Source organism: Dipodascopsis tothii, assembly GCF_038497935.1.
Source record: "Dipodascopsis tothii strain CBS 759.85 unplaced genomic scaffold V1510scaffold_2, whole genome shotgun sequence".
Taxonomy (NCBI): domain Eukaryota; kingdom Fungi; phylum Ascomycota; class Lipomycetes; order Lipomycetales; family Lipomycetaceae; genus Neoaidaea; species Neoaidaea tothii.
Genome location: NW_027117986.1, coordinates 430,635 through 453,199, shown reverse-complemented (window position 1 = coordinate 453,199; position 22,565 = coordinate 430,635). Strand labels below are relative to the sequence as shown.

Below are 22,565 nucleotides of genomic sequence, written 5' to 3'. Positions count from 1 at the left end.
AGCGGCTGACTGCGCCGCGCATGTGGCTGCTGAGCCGCACGACACGCGGCTGACTGCGCCGCACGGCAGCGGCTGACTGCGCCGCGCATGTGGCTGCTGAGCCGCACGACACGCGGCTGACTGCGCCGCACGGCAGCGGCTGACTGCGCCGCGCATGTGGCTGCCGAGCCGCACGACACGCGGCTGACTGCGCCGCACGACACCGGCTGACTGCGCCGCGCGGCACCCGCTGACTGCGCCGTGCATGTGGCTGCCGAGCCGCACGACACGCGGCTGACTGCGCCGCACGACACCGGCTGACTGCGCCGCACCGCACCGGCTGACTGCGCCGCGCATGTGGCTGCCGAGCCGCACGACACGCGGCTGATCGCGCCGCACGCCGTGCGGCGGCGCCCCTGTCCCCCCGTCCCCGCCCGTCTCCGGCACCCGCTCCGTCACCACGTCCCCGCCAACCTGCCCGCAGGGCAGCCACCCCCGACGGAGTCGCCGCCGGAGGCTCGCCAGCCGCCTCGCCCGCCACTCCTGGACGGTGCCAGAACAGTTACTCGTGACAATAAACAATTACACTAATTACACTAGACCTTTGTCATTTCAACGTCCGCGTCCTTGGCTTCCGCGTCGCGCATGGCGTTGACCACGGTGTCCTCGGAACGCTTCTGCAGCGACCGCTTGACGGGGTGCGGGTCGTCAAAGACCTCGTTGAGCTCCTCCAGCGTGCGGTCCTTCGTCTCGACGAAGAAGAAGTAGATGATGGTGCACTCAAACAGGTCCCAGACCACAAACACGAGGTAGAAGTAGTACGAGATGTTCTGGAAGGCCGGCCCAGACACGTACTGGATGACGGTACTGGCCACGGCCGACGAGAAGTTGCCGAGCGCAGTGCCCTTGGCCCGGGTCTCGGTCGTCAGGGTCTCGGAGATGTACATGGCCTGCAGCGGGGTCCAGCCGAACGCGAACTGGACCGAGAAGATGTAGACAAACGCAATCGAGCAGTTCGTCGCCAGGGTGTTGTGGTTCTCCACGCCGTACTTGGTCGTGGCGGTGATAATGGCGAAACACGCCGAGGAGATCAGGCCGGTGTACAGCAGCAGCGGCCGGCGGCCGATGCGGTCGGTCATGTTGGCACCGATCACGGCGCCCACGTAGCACAGCGCGGGCATGATGCCGTTCAGCATGAGCTTGGTGTGCTCGTCGGTGATCCCCGCAATCTCCATCATGGTCGGCAGGTAGTACGACGTGACCGAGTTGCCCGAGCACTGGCCAAAGACGGCCATGCCGATGACGCACCACAGGCGCGCGCGCGCCGACTTGCTGTTGAACAGCTGGCGGAAGTCCCACCAGCGCTTGTCCGAGCCGGTGACGGAGATCTGGGCGTACATCTCGTTGATCTGCATGCTCACGATCGGGTTGTTGGCGTCGCCCTCGCCGTGGTACTCGGCCAGGATGTGGCGGGCCTCGTCGATGCGGCCCTGGGCCATCAGCCAGCGCGGCGACTCGGGGATGAAGAACGCAAAGGCCACGATGAAGACCGAGGTGAAGAGCTGGCACCAGATCGGGATGCGGAACGCGTAGTCCGAGTCGACGTAGGCGCAGCCGTAGGCCACCCACGACGCGATGATCGAGCCAATGTACCAGCACGTGTTGTACATGCCGGTGAGCGTGCCGCGCCACGTCGGGTGGGCCATCTCGGTCGCGTAGCAGGGCCCGGACACGGAGCAGAACGACTGGCCCATGCCGAGCAGGAACCGGCCGATGAGGAACATGGCGCGGTTCTTGGCCGGCGCCTGGATGCACGTCGCGATAATGACGAGCGCGGCGCCGATGAACATGCCGACGCGGCGCCCGTACCGGTCGTTGACCGGGCCCGTGATCAGCACGGCCGGGATCGAGCCGATGTTGTACATGGCAAAGACGAGGCCGGTGCCCGAGCCCGCGGAGGACCTGGGGTCAGCGGCCGCCGCAGCGCGCACTCACATGCCGAAGAACTCCTGGTAGGACGTCATGGCGTTGATCGAGCTCATCAGCGAGCCGTCGTAGCCGTTGAGCGTGGCCGCCATGTACGACACGGCCAGGCACGCGTACAGCCGGAACATGCGCGCCGTCCACGGCGACGGCTTCTCGGTGAAGCTCTGGATCGCGATCTCGACCTTGTCGGCCGAGAGCGCGTTCTCGAGCTGGGCCATCTCGGCCTTCTGGTCTTCAATGTCCTTGACCTGGTTCATTGTGAAGTTGGTGCGTGCTGCTGTCGCCGGCCCTGGCCGCCTATTTATCTGCCACGAGCCTGCCAACCCCGGACGACGTCTGACGTCCCCGGACAATGACTGCCACGTACCCCGCCTCCGCAACCGTTAGTGCGGCCCGGACGGGCTACGGCGGCCTGGGGAAGCGCCGCAGGCTGCTGTTCGGGGCAGGCGGCACGCGCTTGGGGCCGGATGGGGACTGGGACGCCCGGGGTGCAGGCGACCGTCGGCTGCGCTTGCGCCTCGGCCGTCGCGTCGGGAGGCTTAACGATCTGCCATTGTTGCCGGAGAATTTCGCGAAAAGTGTGCACGGGGCGGCCGCCGGGGAACCCGGGAGGCCAGGGGACGAAGCTTACCCCACACGCGCAAGTGGAGCGTGTCCCAAACGGGCAGGTGCGTTGCCCGTCCGCGCTAGGCGCGAGCCCAGGAACGCAGCGCTAGCCTCATGGGGTACTAGCGCCCACCTGCGCCTGCAGTTCGGCCGGACTATCGGCCACCGCTGTTCCAGCTTCCCCGGCCGTCTCGCCTGCCCGCTCGCGCTTGCGGTTCGGCAGCGGCCGCCCCTCGTGCGGATAGAGCCGTACGCGCCGTGCTGGCCCGGCGCGCGCCTGGCGCGACGGCGCGGCCGCCCCCGGCCGGCGGAGCGGGCCCGGCCGGCGCGCAGAGCGCGCCCAGCCCCTTGGCTCGGCCGGGTAGTCCGCGCCGCATGCGCCGTGAGGTCAGCCGCCGCCGCCGCGCGGCCTCGGCACCCCCCGCGGTCCGCGCACGGCATCTGCCAGGCGCGGTCACGCGGGGGCGGGGCTGCACGTGCACCCCGCGGGCACCCCGCGGGGCGGCCCCGCACGCAGCACGGCAGTCCGGCGCCGGGCGCCACGATGTTCTATCTGGGGTCTCTATTAGGCTAATTGGCACCGGATGCACCCAAACGCGATTAGCGTGCATTAGCGCGCGGCTCGCCAGCGATCGTCCGCCTGCGGTCGCCGCGCGCTGCCGCGCTCGCGCGGGATGGCAGCCGGCAGGCGCTGCGCAGCCGCGGTCACACGCCTGACAGGCGGGGCCGGCGCTCGCACCGGCCGATGCGCGGCGGGCGGCCGCGTCCTGGCAGCGCCCGCAGGCCCGGTGCGGACGGGCGCGGCCGGCGCTGGCAGGCAGACAAAGAACAACGGGCCTTGGCAGGGCGTGCCGAGACCGCTTAGGGCCTAGGCGCTGGCCCGACCGGTGGCCGGCCCGGCGCGGCGCCGGACGGCTGCTGGCGGCCTCTGGCGGCCGCTGGCGGCCCTGGCTGCCGGCCACACGTCGCCGGCCACGCGCCGCCGATTGCGCGCCGCGTGCCCCCGATCGCCACCGCCCCACCCGCATCCCGCACGCGCCCCTAGGCGCTCTCCCAGCCGTCATCGTCCGGGGTGGCGGGGGCCGGCGGCGCCGTCGCGTTGCGCACCCAGCCCGTGATGACGGCCACCGTGTCCTTCGAGTTCGGCACAAAGTGTCCGCCCGGGTGCCGGTACAGCGTGCGCGTGTCCTCGGCGCACGCGTCGTACAGCGCCAGCGTGCGCTCCTCCGACACGAGCGTGTCGACCGAGCCGAGGACGTGCAGCGACGGCACAGCCAGCTTGGTCTCGAAATACTGCCGGAACGGCGCCTCGGGGAGGAACCCCGAGTAAAACACGCCGAACTTGAGCGGCGGCACGTCCGGCATCACCGTGGGCATGGCCGCGCAGAGCGCGGCGGCGACCGCCGCGCCCTGCGAGAACCCGACGACGCCCTCGAACGGGCCCTCGGCCAGCATGTACTCACGCAGCAGCGGGAAGGTCTTCTCGGCCCCGGCATAGACGCCCTTCTCGAGCACCCACCAGCCAAACATCTCCTCGCCGACGGCCGATTGGTACAGCCGCGCGCGCTCCTCGGGGTCCGCCGAGTCTGGCGCGTGCACCTGCACGGGGCCGTCGGGAAAGCATCCAAAGTACCCAAACTCCTTCTTGAGCGCTTTGCGCAGGCCCGACACCTTCCGCAGGAACAGGTCCCCGGACTGCATGTACCCGTGCAGGAACAGGATCTTCTTTGTGGTCGCCATGGTGTGGATGCTGCCGACGGCGGCCGTCGGAGAAAAGTTTGAGTTACCCGGCCCGGTTCCTCGCCGACGCGTTGTGGCCTATCAAGCGCGCGCCAGCTCGCCGGCGTGCCGGACAGCTCGGCGGGCCGCCGGCGATGCGTGGCGGTGCCGCGGCCGTCGTGGCGCTGCGACAGGGGCCTGTCGACGACGTACGCGGACTGGGTCCGGTCGTGCTGTGACCTGCGGACTTTCAATGTTTGATAGATCACATTGTGTAACGTGGTTACGCCCCCCCCCCTCGTGCAATTGCCGGTGGTAGGGCACGGCGGCAGCGACTGCGGCCTCCGGCAGCGACTGCCAGCTCCGGCGGCGACTGCGCAGCGACTTTGTCGAGGGTATCAGGGACTAGACGGCCGTCTGGCGCTGCCCGATCTCGACAGAGCCGCCAGCGGCTCGCAACAGGCCTCAGAGACGCTCCGCCGGGCGTGCCCTGCGGCCAGGCCAAGCCCGCCTGTCAGCCTACAATTGTCGCCTGGGCCGACCGCACTGTTGCCGCAGAGCCCGTGGTGTCAGGTGACTCCGTTGGTGGCTCAGCCATAGCCGCACAGCTCTCGACGCCGCAGCCCAGCACGCTGGACCGCCGGAGTGTCACGCGGCAGCGCTCGCCGCAGCGCACCCAAGTGGGCGACGAGTCCGAAATAGTGCCTGAGCCGCACGTGGCGACTGGGACGGGTGACGTCGTGTCGATCTAAGCCCTAACCCCACGAGCAAGTGCGGCGCGCAGCCAGCCGCACGGCAGCGAGGCTGTGCATGCAGGCGCAGGCCGCGCGGCAGTGGCGAGCCAAGCGCGCGCGGTGCGGCTCGGCGGACGGCAGCCACAGGGGGAGGCCAGCGATCGGTGGCGCGTGGCGCAGCAGCCGCACGGCACGTCCCAGCTCCAAAAGGCCCGATCAGCACGCGAAAGCTAATAAAAGCGCCGGGCCACCCAGCTCGACCCCCCCCGCCAGAATGTCGTTCATCAGCAAGTACTTTGCCAACAAGTTCTTCAAGGAGTCGGTGGTCAACCAGTACGGGATCACCGAGGACCCGTACTACGAGAACATCCCGGAAGCCGAGCTCGGCAAGAAAAAGAAGGGCTCGCGCCGGAAGCGCACGGCGCCGCCGGGCATCTCGGAGCACGATGCGCAGGTTCTGCACAAGGTCCTGCGCCGGGCGCACTACCTCGAGATGTGCCTGGGCTCGATCTGCGGCGTGCGCATGGGCTGGGGCTCGGTGATCGGCCTGATTCCGTTCGTGGGCGACATCATCGCCGGCTACCTGGGCGCCATGGTGATCGACCTGGCCAAGACGGTCGACGGCGGCCTGCCGCTGTGGCTGCAGATGCGGATGCTGACCAACCTGGCGCTGGACTTTGGCCTGGGCCTGATACCGATTGTCGGCGACGCCGTGGACGCCGTGTACAAGAGCAACTGCCGCAACGCGCTCATGCTCGAGGCACACCTGCGCAAGAAGGGCGAGAAGGCGCTGCGCGCGCACGGCGTGCAGCCGCAGCCGGCGCCGGCGCCGACGGACAAGCGGGCGAGCATTGCGCGCCACGGCCTGGACGCACGATGATGTATTAGCAACTATTCCGAGATCTCAAACTGCGCCGCGACGGCCGCGCCGGACGGGCGCGGCCACGGGAACGCGCGCCCGCGCGTGGCCACCACGCAGCCGTAGCAGAGCGGCGCCGGGTCGGCCGGCGGATCGGCGGGCGCGGGCGCGGCCTGGACGGTGATGCGCTCGAGCCAGCGCTGGGGCGCGCCGTCGGAAGCGGCCCCGCAGAGCACGCAGACGGCTGCGCCGGGCCCGCTGTCCTGCAGCTTGTCGGCCGTGCGCACGACGGTCGAAACGACGCTGGGGAAGGCGGGCTCGACGTCGGCGATGTAGCCGCGCATGACGTCGTCGACCGACATCATGCGGACGACCGCTGGCCGGGCCGGCCGCTCGCAGACGCCGTCGAGGGCCCGCAGCCGCACGTACGCCTCGGCCTCGGACCGCAGGACCTCGCGCAGCGGCTGCAGCGCGGCGCCTTCGGCGAGCGCGGCCGGGATCGCTGCGCCGCGGCCCTTGGCCGTCAGCGCCAGCGTCCGCTCGGCGAGCCGGGTCATGGTGTCGGCCCAGATGACGGTGGCGCCGGCGGCGGTGGCGGCCACGAGCCGCTCGACGACGATGGCGACGAGGTCGGGCCGCGCGCTGCGGTCGACGGCGGCCAGGATGGCGGCCAGCGTGGCCGGCGGAGCGTCGGCGCCGAAGCCGGCGGAGCCGTCGGCAGCGGCGGCAAACTCGGCCGGCGACGCCAGGAAGTCGGCCGGGTCGCGCCAGACAAAGCGCACGTCCGCATTGGCCGCGGCCAGGCGGTCGAACGCAGCGCGTGCGGCTGTAGATCCGGCCGCGTCCGCGGCGACGTCAACGTGGACGGCCGTGAGGTCGAATCCGACGCGGCCGCGGTGCACACGGCGTTGCTCGGCCAGCGACTCGGTCAGCAGATCGAGCAGCGTGATCGAGGCCGCCGTCAGGCCGAGCGCGAGCACGACGGGCCGCGGCGCCGGCGCCGGGCCGTCGCGGGCGTAGGCGACCTTGAGGCCCTCGAGCCGTCGCCGGGCCTTGCCGGAGACGAATCGCACAAAACAGGCACTGGGTCAGCAGGCCCGGGAGGCAACGTACCTGCAAAAGTGCTCGCCGCGCGAGACGAGCGCGGCGGGCGCGCCGCAGCGGTTGCAGGAGGAGTCCATGGCGGGTGCGTGCGGCGGTGCAGATTTTCGCTGGGAGCGCACGGGCCACGTGACGCCGCACGGCGTGCGGCGCAGGCCTATTTCCCCGCGCGGCCGGCAGCTCTGCCCACATGGCCCTCGTCCTGCCCGCGCCCGCCGACCACCACGCCGCGGCCGCGCCCCAGCGGTGCGCGGCCGCGGCCGACTGCGCGCGCACCGCGCCTGCAATCTGCGCCATGCGCACGCCCGACATCGGTCGCGTGCGCGCGTTCCACGGTTGCCACCTGCCGGTGGCCTACGGCGCCCGATTCTTTCTCCAGTTCACCTACGCGGCCAACGCACACTGCTTCTTTGCGGTCGACTGCGCGGGCGCCGTGGTCGGCGCGGTCTCTGGCCGCCGGGCGCCGTCTGCGCGCGGGCCCACGGGCCACGTCCTGACGCTGGCCGTGGCCGACGGCTGGCGGGGGACGGGCCTGGGTGGCGACCTGCTGCGCACGCTGGAGGACGCGCTGGCGACCGACGCCTACGTGCTGTCGACCGAGACGACCAACAGCCGCGCGCTGCGGTTCTACGAGAAGCACGGCTACCGGCCGCTGAAGGTCGATCCGGGGTACTACCGCGGCCGCGGCGACGCCCTGGTGATGGCCAAGGCGGTCGACGGGGGGCGGGAGCCGCCGGCACGGATGTGAGCTCTTTGTCCGCCGCACCGCTCGCCCGGCCGGGCGTCCGGGCTCGGTCCGATCCCGGATGTCCCAATCCCGTGCGGCTCGTCACATCCCGCGGTCGCGTGCCGCCGGGGGCAGCGCGGGGCGGTGCAGGGCGGTGCGAGGCGGTGCGCCGGAGCCTCAATTCGGGAGCGTCCGGGCGGGGAAGCGCGGCCGGACGGCGGGCCGACGGCACGGGTCCACGCGGGTCTGCGCGGGTCCGCGCGGGTCCGCGCGGGTCCGCGCGGACCGGTGTGTCCGTGCGGGTCCGCCGGTCCGCGGCTGCGCGGTCCGCGGGTCCGCCGGCCGCGCGGTCGCGCCCCTGCGTCGACGCACAGACGCGCATGACACGTTAGTAATGAATTGCATGATACGGCGGGCTCGCGCGGCTGCGCGGCGCGCCGCACGGCGTGCGGCGCGTCACGTGACGTTGCACATCCGTCGCGCCGCGCGGCCCGCCGCTTGAAAGGTTTTCACACCCGCCGCACCATCGCCACGAGCACACACGATGGGATCCATTGGCATTCCGATCAAGCTCCTCAATGAGGCGCAGGTGAGTCCTTCGCGCGGCCGGCCGCGGCCCGCTCCCGGCCCCTCCGCGCGGCCTCCGCCGGCCCGCCCCCCCCGTCGCCGCCGCAGATCGCTGACCGCAGGGCCACATCGTGACCCTCGAGCTCACGTCCGGGTCCACGTACCGCGGCAAGCTCCTCGAGATCGAGGACAACATGAACTGCCAGCTGCGCGACATCACCGTCACCGCGCGCGACGGCCGCGTGTCGCATCTGGAGCAGGTCTACATCCGCGGCTCGCACATCCGCTTCTTCATCGTCCCCGACATGCTCCGCAATGCGCCCATGTTCCGTTCGTCGCACGGCCACGGCATGCACCCCGTCGGCCGCGCGCAGAGCATGCGCGGCGGCCGCGGCGGCCGCGTCGCCGCCCGCTAGCGCTCCAGCTAGAAATACATGTATTATTGCTCCGTAACATCCATCTACGCGCCGCGCAGCTGCGCCGCCTGCGCGACCGCTGCGTCGCGCTCGCCCTTGACCCGGGCGGCCACGCGCACGGCCGCGTCGTGCATGTACAGTGTTGATGCCAGCTCGCGGCGGGTCTTTTCCAGCTCGAGCCGCAGCTGGAAGTTCTGCAGCGCCACGGCGTCGTACTCGCTCGTGAAGCCGCGCAGCAGCGCCGGCAGCCCGGCGCCGGCCACGGCGGCGCCGGCGCCGCCGGCGGCCGGCGCGATCTCGACGAGCTCGTCCAGCGCGAGCTCTTCGTCCGTGATGGGATCGCGGCCGTGCTCACGCAGGTGCGCCTCTAGCGCGGGCCGCGCAAACACCCGGCCGGACCGCGGCGACACGACCGCGGCGACCGACGGCGGGATCGGTTCGTTAGACACTGGCGGTCAGCGGGGCGGCGGCGGCGACTTACGGGCGCAGTTCATCGGGGGTCGGGGGTGAAAAAAAGGCGAAAAAAAAGCGAGATCTCACGAGGTGCCCACCACGACGCGAGCAAAACACGGTCAATGGCAGGAAAAGAGGTGAGTGCGCGCCACGCCGGGCCGGCCGGCGGCCAGCGGCCGGCAGCGGCCGCGGCTGCTGCCGGCGGACGCGTGCCGGCCGGCCGGCGCCGGCAGCGGCCGGCCTGCGCGCCCCGCGGCGCCCAGGCCACCTGGCCTCTGCGGCCATTGCCGCCCTGGCACCCATCCACCAGCGCTGACGGCAGATGGAGACCCGCACCCGATCCAAGGCGGCCGCCAGCAAGGCCGGCAGCGCGGCGCCGGCCCCGTCCGCCACCAACTCGTACCTCTTTGTCTACAACGCGGTCTCGGGCGCGTTCTGGACCGGCGTCTTTCTGCGGTGGGCGATCCTGCTGCCGCTCGTCGGCCCCGAGTACATGGCCGACGGGCTGGGCTCGTTCGCCTGCTGGGTGCAGACCGGCGCGCTGCTCGAGGTGGTGCACGCCGCGGTCGGGCTCGTCCGGTCGCCGCTGGCGACGACGGCCATCCAGGTCGCGTCGCGGATCCTGCTCGTCTGGGGCGTCGTCTACCTGTTCCCGCTCGCCGGCAAGTCGCCGGCGTACACGAGCATGATCCTCGCGTGGTCCGTGACCGAGATCGTCCGCTACGCGTACTACGCCTTTAACCTGCGCGGCAGCGTGCCGCGCACGCTGACGTGGCTGCGCTACAACACGTTCTACGTGCTGTACCCCATCGGCGTCGCGTCCGAGATGCTCGTGATGATCGCCGCGCTGCCGTTCGCCGACCGCTGGTCGGTGCTCTACGGCTGGCTGCTGCGCGCGATCCTGGTGGTCTACATCCCGGGCTTCTACGTCATGTTCACGCACATGCTCAAGCAGCGCCGGCGGGTGATGAAGAACCTCGGCAAGCGCCGGGCGATGTGATTGCTACAGCATCCGCAGCAGGTCCTCGACCAGCTCGTCGGCCATGGCTCGCCGTGCCTCGAACGCGAGGCCCTCGCTTTGCTCTGTACGTTAGAACGTCCGCGCGCGCACGCGCCTTTGACTGCCTTCATGCGCTCCATCAGCCGCTCGAGCCCGTCGACGTCGGCCGCGGTGGGCTCGGCCGGGCCGGGCTCGGTGTCGCTGGCCGCGCTGGCCTCGCTGGCGTCGTCTGCGGCCGGCTCGGCCTCGCCGTCCGACCCGAACGTGATGTAGCCGGCGCGGTCCTCGCTGGGCGCGGCAAACGCCTCCAGCACCTCGCGGATGCGCGCGGCGCCGACGAGCTCGCCGTACGCGCCGCGGCCGGACGCGCCGAGGTCGACGAGCTCGAAGCCGACGTCGCCGAGCCGCGCGTCGAGGGCGGCTGTGTCGAGGACGCCGCTGCCGACGGCGACGACGAGACGCTCGCCGGGCCAGTCGTCGTCGGCGCCGCCGGCGTGCCGGCGCAGCAGCGCGCCGATGGCGGTCGCCTGGGCCACGGCGGCATCGGCGGCGGCCGCCGCGGCCGCCGCGTCGGCGCCCTTGCGCATTGTCACGGCCACGCAGCCGATTTCGTCCAGCACGGCGCGGGCCTCGGGCGCCGCAAACGCCGCGATCCACTCGTCCAGCGTGGGCACGTCGCTGCCGGCAGCCGCCGCGTACTCGTCGACCCACACGCCCACGTCGGCCGTGAAGTACTTGTTCTCCAGCCGCAGGGTGTGCGAGAGGCCGGCGTGCGACGGCCGGCCGGCGTCGGCGGCCAGCAGGCCGTCCAGCGGCGTCTCAGCCGCGGCGATCGCCGGCACGGATCCGGTCAGTTCTGCGTCAGCGGGGCCTCGCGGCACGTACCCTTGACCAGCGTCAGCTTGCCCGAGCCGGGCGGGCCGACCACAAGCAGTCGTTTGGAGTCCATGGGGACAGGGCGGGCGGCCGGGCTAGTTGCCGCACGACGTGCGGCGGCGGCGCACGTGTGGCGCCGGGTGCGCCGCAGCACGTGCGGCGCAGAGACGCAGGTGCGCCGCACGCCCTGCGGCTCGCCACGCCGCACGTCCTGCGGCGCCCGCTCCCATCTCGCCGCAGACGACACGCCGGCCGCCAAATGCCTCTGGAAGGTGAGTCCGCGCCCGCACCGCTGACGCCAGTGCCGCCCTACTTTGCCCGCAGTACCCCGCCGTCCGAGCCGGGCTCCGCCCGCGGTTCGGCGGACGTCGAGGTCGTCGCCGCGCGCGACCCGCCCGAGGTGATCGACCTCGACTCGATCCCGGCGCAGCCGCCGCCCCGCACGACGTTCTACGACCCGATCCGCCAGACAACGCGGCCGACGGTGCACACGTCGACGGACGTGCTGCGCCACGGCCCGCGGCCGCCGCCCGACCGCGCCCTGCCCCGGCCGTTTGCCCGGCCCGAGCTCGACTACACGTGGGACGACGGGCGGCGGCACGACGACCTGATCCCGGACGACGACGACGACGACGACTACGAGTACCACGACGACGGCGACGACGACGACCTCGCCGTCGACTTTGACGACCCGTCCTGGGACCTGGAGGACATCACCGGCGTCGTCTCCGGCGGCGGCGGCACCGGCCTGGGCATCGAGGGCCTGTTTGGCCGCATGGCCGACGTGCGCCGCGACCTGCGCACGCTGCAGACGACCGGCCGCCGTTACGTCGAGCTCGCGTTCGCCAACCAGCTCGACGTCAGCCCGAACGTGGCCTGGGCGCGCGCCCGCAACACGGCCCGCATGGCTGCCATCGCCCGCAACGAGGTCCTCGCGCGCGAGGAGACCGCGCAGCGCATCCCGCGGCCGGGCCCGGCTCGCGACGGCTACACGCACGCGATCGACGGGGCGCGCAAGCTCGTGTGCTGCGCGTGCGGGCGCGAGCTCGGCGGCCGCGTCGATCCGCCGGCCGCACCGGCCGACCCGGCCGACCCGGCCGACCCGGCCGCCGCGCCGGCGCCGCGCCCCCCCGACAACAGCGGCCGCATCTGGGCCGGCCGCTGCGGCCACGTCTACTGCGGCGACTGCGCGCTGGCCAAGCGCCGCACCACCGCCCGCCGCAAGGACGGCAAGTGCGTCGTCTGCAACCACTCCATCGCCGGCGCCCGCGGCACCTTTGAGATCTTTGTCTGACTGCATCGTGTACATTATTGCATTACTCCTCGTCGAACGAGAGCGCGACCTGCCGCGCCTTTTTCTTGCGCGGCTTGGTCACGCCGCCGGCCCCGCCGGTCTTGGCCTTGTCCTTGTCCTTGTCGCTCCGCCGCGCGCCCGCCCGCGCGCCAATGTGGCCCGCGCCGGCCCGCCGCTCGGCCGCCGCCCGCTCGGCCTCCGCGCGCGCCGCCGCCGCCTCCGCCGCCGCCTTGGCCGCGGCGTCCTGCCGATCCTGCTCGTCCAGCGAGACTCCGGCCTGCAGCCGCTCGAGCTGCGCGCGCGTGATCGTCCGGCCATCGACCTCGATCGGCACGTCCTCCTCCTCGCCGTCGTCCTCGTCTGCCAGCCCCGGATCCGTCCGTTTCGTGTCCACGGTCGGCCCGTCCGGCACCAGGCCGCGCATCCGCAGCAGAAACGCCGGCTGCTGGCGCTCGGCTGCCGTCAGCGCACCGCGCTACTCAACCTACCCAGTGCGATCTTGGCCCGCTTCGACATCTCCTCTGCCGTGCGCCCGTTTGTCGGTACTGCCGTCGAATTGCTTGTCGCCGTAGCGCAGCTTAACGTCACAACACTATAAATATTTTCCCCCCCAGTTTTCTTCTCGCAAATTTTCCGCTGCCCAGCAGCGTCGCGACGGATGGTAGATGTAGCGGGCTCGCAGCTGCTACTTTCCGTCGCCGGTGTTAGTTATATCCCGCGTCCCACCCGACCGTCTCCACCGGGTGTCGACAAGGGATCACACAGTTCCGTCTTTGGTCGAGAATGCTGAATGACGGTGGTTATGGCACCAAGAGCAACTTCTTGTACGATTGCGCGCGCAGAATCTGCCTGCGTTTGGAGAAAGAAGACATACGTAGTGCTGGAGTGGCGGCCGTGTGGGCGAGCCTGCGGCGGCGACTCGGCGACGATGGCTGCCCGTCGGACCGGCTGCTGTGTATACACGGCGTGAAGGCTGTCAGACGGCCGTTGGGCGGCGTGGAGGCCGCTGGACGCCTGAGACGGCTGCTATACGGTCGCTGGACGCGGCGGTGACTGGCTGCAGTCGTCCTGGCAGCTGTCGCCAGCGCAAGACCATCGAATGGCTTGCCGTGGCTTCTACGGCCAGCTCCGCTGGGTGTGGCCGGCGAGCGGCCCGCACTACGATCCATCCACAGCACAGCATCGCCCTGCGCAATGGGCGGCTGCCCCCGACGGAGTCGTCGCGGCAGGCTTGCCAACGGCAAGAACCGCCGGACACAGCGCCTTGGGCGACGACCGTCCGACAAGGACCGTCCGACAGGCCTTATAGACGCACAGTCTCTATTTTGACAGAGCGATAATCTCGGCGCGCGCCGCATCGCGCTCGGCCGCCAGGTCCGAGGCGACGCGCACAGCAGCATCGTAGTGGTACAGGGCGGCGGACAGCTCCTGCTTGGCCTTGACAAGCTCCTGCTTGAGCGTGAGGGTCTCCTTGAGCTTGGCGTCCCACTCGCCCTGGAAGGCCTGCAGCATCGCCGGCAGCGACGCCAGCGCCGGTGTCTGGCCCACGGTAGGCTTGTCTGCGGTCAGCTCGATCGGCGAATCACTCACAGTCGATCGTGACCAGGTCGGCGGTGGTCAGCGGCTCGCCCGAGATCGGGTCGGTGCCGTTCTGGTCGATGTACGCCTCAATCAGCGCGCGCTCAAAGACGCATCCTGCGGTCAGCATGGCGACGCCAATCCACGTACCACTTTTGCGCGACACGACGGCGGCCGTGGGCGGCGCTCCCGAGATTGCACAAATCATGGCTGCCGACGTTTGGCGGCCGCGTGCGGCGAAGTTTTGCACAGGTTACCCGGCGATCACCACTTTGCGCCGCACCACCGCGGCGGCGTTGTCCCAAACGCGCAGGGCGGGCGGGCGTGTGGCGCGGCCGGGCTGTGGTGGCGTGCGCTGCGCCGCCGGGCGACTACGAAACAGCGGCCGGCGCCGGTCGGCCCCGGCGCCGCGGCCGCGGCCGACACCGCGCTCGCCAGCAGGCCAACGGCCCACGTCCGGCCAGGCTCCAGCCACAATGGCCGCCTCGCTCCGCTGTCTACACTCAGACGCGCTTGGCCACCGCTCGACCACCCTGTCACCCTATCTGGCTGCACCCCAGCAACACGGCCAGACCAGCAAGCTGCTGGCCCGCAGCGAGCCGTGGCAAACCACCCCGCGCTCGCCGGTGCTCTAGCCCTTTGCACCTCGGCCGGCCAGCGACCCCGCCCGACGCCACAACCCTGTCGCACCAGCGCCGCAACGCAGGACGCCGCTTGGTTGGACGCTGTGCAAGCGCGTGGAATGCGGTTACCGCTCGCCAGTACTGCGGGAAGGCATTGCCGCATCAAGCTAGTGAGATGCGCATCGGACTGCACCGCGAGAGTCATGCAGGGTTACTCATTAAGCTCAGCGCGCGGTGTGGACGAATTAGGCAGAGGCAATCTGCGTTAGGGCGGACAGTGTAGCACAAAGAAAGCACAGGTCGATACAGGGCGGCAGCGTACTCAGACGACGGGATCGCTGGATCCACACTGGACGCGTTTGCACTGCACTACATGTGAGCGGTTCCCAGATAGGACTAGCGCATCTGGTATGTGCGCTACCGGTGCCTAAGTGCAACGGCGCAGCACTCTGGGACCGCTGCAGCGACTCAGCGGCCGCCGCGGACGGCACCGCAGCCGACGCATGCAGACGCATGCGGTTCTGGCACCAGCCACCTCGCCCGGCACCCCTCCGCCGTCTATCGCTGCCCAGCCAAGCTCCACCGGCGGCGGCGCCACAGGCACAGGAGAAAAAATTAGAGTTCCGGCAGTATCTCTAGTGCCCATTAGAGTTTGTTGCCGTGCCGGGTAGGATCGGAGTCGACGACACCGCAGCTGCGGCTGGAGGCAGGCGATACGGCTCCCGGCCGTGCTGACACGGCGGTGGCGGGTAGCCGCCGCGGCTGCGGCAGTGCCAACATCCACGGTGGCCGGCGGCGGTGACGCGGGGGCGCTCAGTAAATAATTTTCAAATTGTCCGACAAATATTACACTATCTACAAGTCGAAGTCCAGGGGACCGCCGACCTTACAGTACTCGTTCCAGTTCTTGGTGTAGACGTCGACGATCATGTTCTCGATGCGCTCGCGGTCGATGTCGGTGATCCAGCGGGCGGTGCCGGTCTTGACGCCGTGCTTGGGCGCAAGCTCCTCCGACCAGACGCGAATGTTGCCGTAGAAGGGCGACGCAATCGAGGTGTCGACAGCCAGCTTGATCTTGATCTCGGACTTGATGAGGTCGGGGTAGGCGGTGTAAGCCGACACGATCTCGTCCCACAGCGGCAGGTTGGTCGAGGCGTCAGGGGCAGTAGCGTTCTCGCCGACGAAAGCAAGCACAGCCTTCAGGTCGGGGTTGGTGCGGACGTTCTCGATGCCGCCAACCTTCTCGACGATGCGCTCAAAGAGCTCGGTGGTCGGGTAGATGGTGTTGGTGACGTTGGCGCCGATGATGAGCTCGGGCCAGTCGGCAGTCAGGACCATCTGGGCGGCCTCGGGGTCCTGGATCAGGTTGATGTCCGAAAACAGGTCCGAGGTCATGTTGCCGCCGGTGGCCTGGGCGATCTGGCCGTCGAGGTAGCCGCCCATGATGGTCAGACCACGGGTGTACTTGGGCATCTCGGGCCAGATGGTCAGAGCCTGGGCAACGGTCGTCATGGTGCCGGCGGCGTAGACCAGGACCTCATGGGGCGCGGCCTTGACGGCCTTGATCAGCTCGACGGCCGCGAAGGTCGTGTCGTCGTAGTTGATCTCGTCCCACGTGTACGAGTCCTCGTAGCCGGCCGTGAAAGCACCCTCCCAGACGAGGGGGCCGTACAGGGTCTCCCAGACCTTGAAAGTGTTCTTGTTGAACAGCAGCGGGTGCTCGGCGCCGGCGTACAGCGGGATGCACGACGTCATGTTCAGGTCCGCGAGCAGGGTCGAGCACGAGCCGACGGCGTCGACACGCGAGTACGAGCCCATCGAGCCGGACATGCCGACGATCTCGATGTCGCCGAGCAGGGGAAACAGGATGTTGAGGCCCGTGCAGCCATCGTTCTCGATGAAGATCTTCTTGTAGGGCGAGGCGGCCGTAACGGCCGACGCCAGCAGCGCGCTCACGATTCCAGCAGTGAACTTCATTTTGCAGACTCTCTAGTAGGTGTTCTGTCTTCCCGTCCTGCGAATCGGCGTCCATCTTATAGTCGCGACCAGCCCTCGCGTGTGCTCCCGGCACATCTGCGCTTATTTCTCCCGGAACCTTAACTTGTTCTCGGCGCCTGCCACTTTGCGCTCGTCTTATCTGCTAGTGCCCCGGGCCCTGTGCACTAGCGTATGCAGTTGCAGGACTGTCTACTGCTGCCGCCGTTCCTTGCAGCCTTCCCCGGCCGTGACTCTGTCTTGGGACGTGCCTCCGGCCGGACGCTATCGCACGCCAAGCCCTCACCGACTGCGCCAGTGCTAGCGGCTGCCGCCGCCGATAGGCCTGCCGGCGCCGGGCGCCCGATAGTGCCCGCGATAGCTCGTTCGATCGCCTGCTGACGGCTCCCGTAGGCTGCTGGCCTATCTAAACTTTCGCGCGAGTGCTGGTCGCCGCATGCTCGCACACTCTAGCGGCGGCCGGACAGCCAGACTTGTCAGCCGGCGGCGTTCCGACGCGCAATTGCCGGCGCTGCCCCACCACGCCAGCCGTTCTGGCCGCCTCTGCAGGCTTCTGGTGCTCGCCGGCGCTCGCAGGAGCCCGAATGTGGCGTTCGTAGCGTCCACCAGCCGGCGACTCATTTGTTCTGGCGGCGAGCACAGCCGCTGTGGCAGCCGTCTACGCGAGAGCGATGCCGAAAAGGGCTTGGCAGAGAGAGATTGCAGACCGCCGGCGGCGGGTTTGCGTCGCCGCCGGCCTGCCGCTCGGATCGCCGCGGCGGAGAGCATGGCTGTAGGCGCGGTTGCGGTCTGGCGGCGGTCGGAGGCCGCGTCGGGGACGGCAATGCGACCGGTGTTTGGGTGTGCCGGACGCCCAGGACACTTGGCCCGGCTAGCATTCGCCTGCATGCACGCTCGGTGACGTCGGTGTGGGTGGCGCCGCCGTGGCGTGCGGCGTGGCGGCGCCTGCATGAGCCGCACGCACTGCGGCTGATATGCGCCGCACGCACTGCGGCTCACGTGAGCCGCACATCATGCGGCGCGATACCAGCCGCACGCCATGAGGCTCACATCACGTGGTCGGCGCATGCCCGCTACGCCCGTAGCCGCCACCACCGCCACTGGCCCCGCAGCCCAGGAGGTCGCATGCGCGATGAGCGGCTGGCATCTGGCGGCGAGTGCCGTCCGGCCCGCCTCGCAGCGCGTAGTGTGTGCTCAACCGCTGCCAAGGGTCTCTGTTTGTCCCGGCCAGGGCCAAGCACTCGCGCGACAGCCACGTGCAACGTCTACATTGACACCCAGCTGCCGGCTCTGTAGCAACGATTGCGGGAGTCCCTGAGCGCAAGATAGACCGCGTCTATCTCCGCCGCTGTCGCACCGGCTGTCATAGGCGGTAAGGCTGTATACGGATCAGACGCGCTGATAGTGCCAGCTCACCAGTCTAAAAAGGCGATAATAGCGCTGACCAAGCATGTCGCCCGTGGCTGGCCAAACAGAGTCGACCAGCCATGCGAAACCATCACGGCCGGAATTATCTACGGATCTAAAGTTGGCCACTTTGCGAATTTGTGACCCGCGGGCCGTGCATGCCGAGCTATCTTGCGATCATGGCTGGAGTTTGAAAGATATGCACAAGCATCGCATCCGGGACGCATACGCCATGCCCCCACGTTCCCAAATTAATAGAGTCGCGCTATGCGCATGACTGGGTCCATTGTGCTGGATTGACTACGGACCGCCGTCGCCTGCCTAGACTGGCATATTGTCCACACGACCGGTGCCGCGCCCCTTTTACGGCACCACTGGCTGTCTCAAGCGAGTAGAGTAGCTACGCGCGGTGCGGTCAGATTGCGTCCGGCCGCATCCGACTCTGCTAGCACCAAAGGCCGCTCTGAAGCTTACAGGTTTGAAGCGTTCCAGACGCCATCTCGGTCGCCAGCTGACAGACTTGGAAGCGGCGAGAGCCTACGTCTGGCGGCCAGAATGTCTTGGCAGGCGCGTATGGCACAGGAATGGCCAGCGCCATCCGCCATGCTGCGTGAACTGCAATCTCCCGGGCCGAGACTTCCGGCTGCCGCGACAGAGTACTACCTGAGCACGTGCAAGCCGCACGAGACCAGGTCGACTTCATGGCGCGCAAGCGAGCGGCAGGTGCAAGAGAGCCAAAAATGCGTGCTTGCGTAGTCGCGACGGTCGCTCACTTGCCCGAACAGCCAAGCAACGCCAATAGTGCGACCACGTTCACGAACGCTAGAGGAGAAGGCAAATCTCCAGGGGCTCGGCGGCTTCACGGCAATCTGCCACGCCACCCCTTGCCCGCCACGCAGCCGTGGCAGCCGCCGTGGGCAACCGTGACAAATGCCTAGTAGTCGAAGCGGTAGCCGCTGTTCGGTGGCAGCCAGATCCAGACCTTTGTGCATGTAAATAACGGGTTCGTGCGTCAACAGCAGCGTCTGTGGGGCGTAGGGCTAGGCTGGGGGAGAGTGGCCTAGCCAGTGATGCCGTGAGCCGGTGGGCGCGTGCCGGCCTGTGCGAGCTCGCGCCCGCGGGCGGTCGTGAAGGCCTGGCCAGCGCCGCAGTAGCCGTACGAAGCCAAAGCAGGAACGAGATCGGGTGCGCGTACGGCATGGCCCGCGGAAGTAAGTGCGGGCCGCTGCACTCGCTAGTCCGCGTGACTGTCGCGAGCACCCCGTGCCGTAGACAGAGGACTGAACGCGGCGCCGAACACGCTGTTCGCGTAGATCAGGGCAACCTTCTACAAGCTTCTCGCGACGTACAGTTGGCCTTGTCGGAGCAGCTCGAAGGCTAGACCTGCGGGCGATTGGCTCCGGCGTCGGCGAGAAGCAGAAAGCCCTGGCCGCTAGCCAGTGCGGGCCTGAGACAGCCACGCTGGTGGCTGGTACGGCTACGGGCCTTGGCGCGGCGGCAAGGCTGCGCAGTACGCTGGGTCGGCCGCACGCCTAGCGCAGCCACCGTGGTGCGATGGCCCGGCGGATTTGCACAATAAGCCGCGCCAGGGTGCACCGCCACATGTGGTGGGCACGCGGGTCGGCACGCGGGTCGCAGTGCCACGGCGGGTCACGAGCGCCACGCCAACGGCAGCCGCTCTGCACCCATCTGCCACGGGAGCAAGCGGCCGCCACCGGCCTCCACCGGTCTCCAGGCACATAGTAGTGGCGTCGCACGGCGCAGCCACACCATGCCGGGTAAAGTGTGACTGGACCCGCCCAGTCACGCTGTCACCGTGTCACACTGGTCCTATCAGCTATCGTCGTATCTATCGCCTATCTAAGCGAACCAGCGGAGCGTAGTGGGTCGGTGGCTGTCCCTTTGGGCTGCCCGGCCCTCCAGAAGGCCACTGGCCGTCCGGACGCCGGCGACGGCCTCTGGCAGGCGGCCCCGAGCAGCCGGGACAGAAGACCAATTGCGGTTGCCGGAAACGGAAGCCGGGTAATTACTGCGCCACGCCTGCGGGTCACCCGCTACGGGGCGCCCGGGCCCGCGCGCCTGCACCCGCCGCACGCACCGCCACCGTCGTTTCGGCCTTGCCTCTTTGGCGCCTCCACTGAGTTAGTGGTCGGTACCACTACTTTCGGCCTCTGCCCGACTCCACTAACCGCGGCGGCTCACGCCTAAATTTGGCGGTTGACAAAATCGCTGGGGCGCCTTTTTTTAAGCACGAAGAGATTTTTTTCTCTTGACCAGCACTCATCCGCTCCAGCACCGTGTCTTGGAGCCGCCCACGGTATCGGTCTCTGCGCGTGTGGACAATCGCGCGCACTCCGGCAAACACTCCGCGGGACCGTCTGCCGACTCTCCCGGCGGATTCGTCAAAGCATCCGACTCAGGCGTCCGGCCAGACGCTAGGTCCGCCGGTCGTCTCTCCGGCACTCCGGCTACCAGCCGGCCAGTCGCCGGCCGCCCCATTCGAGGGCCTGTCGCCGGCTACCCGTCCGAGGACCCGTCCCGGCGGCCGTCTCTGTCGCCGGCCGCGCCTGTCTTGCTCGCGTCGCGCCGCTTATAGCAATGGTCCGCCGCGCCGACAACGGCAGCAAAAACCCTAGCCAGCTGCGGCACCAGCATCAGCAGCGTGAGCCCGCTGGGTTCTCGTCCGCACCGCCGTCAGCACCGGCATCTCCCCCGTCCGGCAGTCCGACGGGCCAGACCTTTCCGCACCAGCGGCAACCGGCGTCCCCACCGCCAGGCTCATACTCGACAGGCTCATCCGGTTCGCCTGTGTCGTCGTCGCCGTCGTCACCATCATACCCGCCGTCGAACGCGAACCTTCTGTCGCCCTATTCCGCCACGCCCGGCGCGTACTCCGCCGACTCGTCGCCGCTGACAACGGAATTGAAGATGGGCACCCCGCCTGCGTCGCGCCGCGTGCGCGCGGTGGCATGGGTCCGCAAGATGCCACGGTCGTCAGTAGACCTACTACGCAAGCGTGTGCGTGTGACGGCGTCCGTGAGAGCCCCCCTGGGAGCACTGCTCCTGCTTCCCGTTATTGCGCTGTTTGTGTTCGGGTTCTGCATGCGCGACCGCTCGCCGGCGGCGCGCGCCCTGTTCCCGGGCACGTCCAAGGCCAAGCTGCCCGAACTTCGGTAAGTAGAGCGCCCGCAGGCGCCCGCGGCGGCCGCTGACGTTTTAGGGGCATGAACACGTCGATCGACGAGCCGTTTGTGTACGGCTGTGTCGAGCCGGACACGTCGGCGCCGCGCGCCAACGCGGTCCTGGTTGTGCTGGCGCGCAACAAGGAGATCGAGGGCGTGCTACAGTCGATGCTCTCGCTCGAGCGGCACTTCAACCGCTGGTTCCACTACCCGTACGTGTTCCTGAACGACGAGCCGTTCAACTCGACCTTCCGCGAGGCGATTCAGAACAACACCGAATCCAAGGTCGAGTTTGGCACGATCGGAAACGACCTGTGGGACTTCCCGAGCTGGGCCGACCAGGACGAGATCAAGGAGGGCATTGCGCTGCAGGGCGACGCCGCGATCATGTACGGCGGTATGGAGTCGTACCACCACATGTGCCGGTTCTACTCCGGATTCTTCTACAAGCACCCGCTGCTGGCCAAGTACGAGTGGTACTGGCGCGTGGAGCCTGAGGTCAAGTACTTCTGCGACATCACGTACGACCCGTTCGTCTACATGGAGCGCAACAACAAGGTCTACGGCTTCACGATCGTGATCAAGGAGCTCATGGACACGGTGCCGAACCTGTTCCGGTACGTGTCGGGCTACCGCAAGTCGCGCAACATCACGTCCAAGGGCATGTGGGAGGTCTTCCTCGAGAAGAAGGAGGACGAAAACGCGGCGTTCGGCGGCGTTCCCGCGCCCGACACGGATGACGAGGACCTGACGTTCCCGCCGCCCAGTGACATCGATGCGGACGCGATGGACGGCCAGAAGTACAACCTGTGCCACTTCTGGTCGAACTTCGAGATCGCCCGGCTGGACTTTTTCCGGTCGAAGGAGTACGAGGACTTTTTCGAGTCGCTTGACCGCTCTGGCGGCTTCTGGAACGAGCGCTGGGGCGACGCGCCAGTGCACTCGCTCGCCGCCGGCGTCTTCCTCGGTCCCGAGCAGGTCCACTACTTCCGCGACATTGGCTACCGCCACACCACCATCCAGCACTGCCCGGGTAATGCGCCCGGCAAGCAGCTGCCGCGTACGCCTTTCATCCGCGAACCCGTCAACAAAAAGCACATCGCCGAGGACCGGTACTGGGACAACTGGGACCCCGACCGCGAGTACGGCTCGGGCTGCCGCTGCAAGTGCGACACCGACATCACCGACGTCGAGGGCAAGGAAGGCTCCTGTCTGCCCTTCTGGGTCGACGCCATCGGCGGCTGGACGTCCTAGTCGCCCGGCTGCTCCGGACACTTGTTTTTCTCAATCTACGCACTCTGTCGCCATCTTCGTCTATCTACCCACGTTCCGTCCGTTTTGTTGTTTTGTTCCGATCTCACCCCGACCTGTTTGATCATACGCTCCCGTTAATCTCGCCGGTTGCCGGCTCATGCACCTCAACCCCTTATGCTCCGAATCAACCTGATCCTCCTGATGTTATA

At 68.8% G+C, this 22,565-nt stretch overlaps 14 protein-coding genes across 14 annotated transcripts in view; 6 read left to right on the top strand and 8 right to left on the bottom strand.

Moving 5' to 3' along the window:
- Nucleotides 1-221, top strand: part of V1510DRAFT_443808 (SNF2 family N-terminal domain-containing protein) — a gene marked incomplete at its 5' end in the record, with an annotated part of 3,903 nt that extends 3,682 nt beyond the window's left edge. The window contains one exon of the mRNA XM_066935668.1: nt 3-221. The remainder of the gene's footprint in view (nt 1-2) is intronic.
- A 323-nt stretch (nt 222-544) lies between these two features.
- V1510DRAFT_428012 (putative lactose permease) lies at nt 545-2,222 on the bottom strand (the record flags this gene model as incomplete). The annotated part of the gene is made up of 2 exons (XM_066935238.1): nt 545-1,941; nt 1,975-2,222. 2 exons carry the CDS (start codon nt 2,220-2,222, stop codon nt 576-578), a joined length of 1,614 nt encoding a protein of 537 aa, XP_066791527.1. The 3' UTR covers nt 545-575.
- A 1,305-nt stretch (nt 2,223-3,527) lies between these two features.
- Nucleotides 3,528-4,705, bottom strand: V1510DRAFT_166972 (serine hydrolase FSH). Its single transcript, XM_066930389.1, has one exon. It carries the CDS (start codon nt 4,309-4,311, stop codon nt 3,613-3,615), a length of 699 nt encoding a protein of 232 aa, XP_066791526.1. The 5' UTR covers nt 4,312-4,705; the 3' UTR covers nt 3,528-3,612.
- A 593-nt stretch (nt 4,706-5,298) lies between these two features.
- V1510DRAFT_359207 (uncharacterized protein) lies at nt 5,299-5,904 on the top strand (the record flags this gene model as incomplete). Its single annotated transcript, XM_066930965.1, has 1 exon — nt 5,299-5,904. The coding sequence occupies one exon, from the start codon at nt 5,299-5,301 to the stop codon at nt 5,902-5,904; it is 606 nt and encodes a 201-aa protein (XP_066791525.1).
- An 11-nt stretch (nt 5,905-5,915) lies between these two features.
- On the bottom strand, nt 5,916-7,081 carry V1510DRAFT_388702 (uncharacterized protein; the record flags this gene model as incomplete). The annotated part of the gene is made up of 2 exons (XM_066931723.1): nt 6,997-7,081; nt 5,916-6,966 (listed from the first exon to the last, which is right to left on the bottom strand). Exons 1-2 carry the CDS (start codon nt 7,062-7,064, stop codon nt 5,916-5,918), a joined length of 1,119 nt encoding a protein of 372 aa, XP_066791524.1. The 5' UTR covers nt 7,065-7,081.
- A 93-nt stretch (nt 7,082-7,174) lies between these two features.
- On the top strand, nt 7,175-7,732 carry V1510DRAFT_400843 (acyl-CoA N-acyltransferase; the record flags this gene model as incomplete). The annotated part of the gene is made up of 1 exon (XM_066931989.1): nt 7,175-7,732. One exon carries the CDS (start codon nt 7,175-7,177, stop codon nt 7,730-7,732), a length of 558 nt encoding a protein of 185 aa, XP_066791523.1.
- A 503-nt stretch (nt 7,733-8,235) lies between these two features.
- V1510DRAFT_372444 (uncharacterized protein) lies at nt 8,236-8,621 on the top strand (the record flags this gene model as incomplete). Its single annotated transcript, XM_066931494.1, has 2 exons — nt 8,236-8,300; nt 8,401-8,621. Coding segments are annotated over exons 1-2 (264 nt in total), but the record flags the coding sequence as incomplete, so codon positions are not given.
- Nucleotides 8,622-8,697: 76 nt separating this feature from the next.
- V1510DRAFT_428006 (Prp19/Pso4-like-domain-containing protein) lies at nt 8,698-9,513 on the bottom strand. The gene is made up of 3 exons (XM_066935237.1): nt 9,476-9,513; nt 9,176-9,284; nt 8,698-9,142 (listed from the first exon to the last, which is right to left on the bottom strand). Exons 2-3 carry the CDS (start codon nt 9,186-9,188, stop codon nt 8,739-8,741), a joined length of 417 nt encoding a protein of 138 aa, XP_066791521.1. The 5' UTR covers nt 9,189-9,284; nt 9,476-9,513; the 3' UTR covers nt 8,698-8,738.
- Nucleotides 9,270-10,115, top strand: V1510DRAFT_400840 (tyrosine phosphatase-like protein; the record flags this gene model as incomplete). The annotated part of the gene is made up of 3 exons (XM_066931988.1): nt 9,270-9,284; nt 9,470-10,080; nt 10,103-10,115. The coding sequence occupies 3 exons, from the start codon at nt 9,270-9,272 to the stop codon at nt 10,113-10,115; spliced, it is 639 nt and encodes a 212-aa protein (XP_066791520.1).
- Nucleotides 10,020-11,116, bottom strand: V1510DRAFT_166961 (uncharacterized protein). Its single transcript, XM_066930388.1, has 3 exons — nt 11,033-11,116; nt 10,263-11,003; nt 10,020-10,230 (listed from the first exon to the last, which is right to left on the bottom strand). Exons 1-3 carry the CDS (start codon nt 11,094-11,096, stop codon nt 10,151-10,153), a joined length of 885 nt encoding a protein of 294 aa, XP_066791519.1. The 5' UTR covers nt 11,097-11,116; the 3' UTR covers nt 10,020-10,150.
- A 1,223-nt stretch (nt 11,117-12,339) lies between these two features.
- On the bottom strand, nt 12,340-12,833 carry V1510DRAFT_400837 (uncharacterized protein; the record flags this gene model as incomplete). The annotated part of the gene is made up of 2 exons (XM_066931987.1): nt 12,340-12,773; nt 12,806-12,833. 2 exons carry the CDS (start codon nt 12,831-12,833, stop codon nt 12,340-12,342), a joined length of 462 nt encoding a protein of 153 aa, XP_066791518.1.
- A 790-nt stretch (nt 12,834-13,623) lies between these two features.
- V1510DRAFT_410214 (Prp19/Pso4-like-domain-containing protein) lies at nt 13,624-14,105 on the bottom strand (the record flags this gene model as incomplete). The annotated part of the gene is made up of 3 exons (XM_066932688.1): nt 13,624-13,876; nt 13,908-14,012; nt 14,046-14,105. Coding segments are annotated over 3 exons (404 nt in total), but the record flags the coding sequence as incomplete, so codon positions are not given.
- Nucleotides 14,106-15,330: 1,225 nt separating this feature from the next.
- On the bottom strand, nt 15,331-16,520 carry V1510DRAFT_410213 (uncharacterized protein). The gene has a single exon (XM_066932687.1). The coding sequence runs from the start codon at nt 16,493-16,495 to the stop codon at nt 15,374-15,376; it is 1,122 nt and encodes a 373-aa protein (XP_066791516.1). The 5' UTR covers nt 16,496-16,520; the 3' UTR covers nt 15,331-15,373.
- A 4,382-nt stretch (nt 16,521-20,902) lies between these two features.
- Nucleotides 20,903-22,356, top strand: V1510DRAFT_400834 (glycolipid 2-alpha-mannosyltransferase-domain-containing protein; the record flags this gene model as incomplete). The annotated part of the gene is made up of 2 exons (XM_066931986.1): nt 20,903-21,093; nt 21,141-22,356. 2 exons carry the CDS (start codon nt 20,903-20,905, stop codon nt 22,354-22,356), a joined length of 1,407 nt encoding a protein of 468 aa, XP_066791515.1.
- Nucleotides 22,357-22,565: the final 209 nt, after the last annotated feature.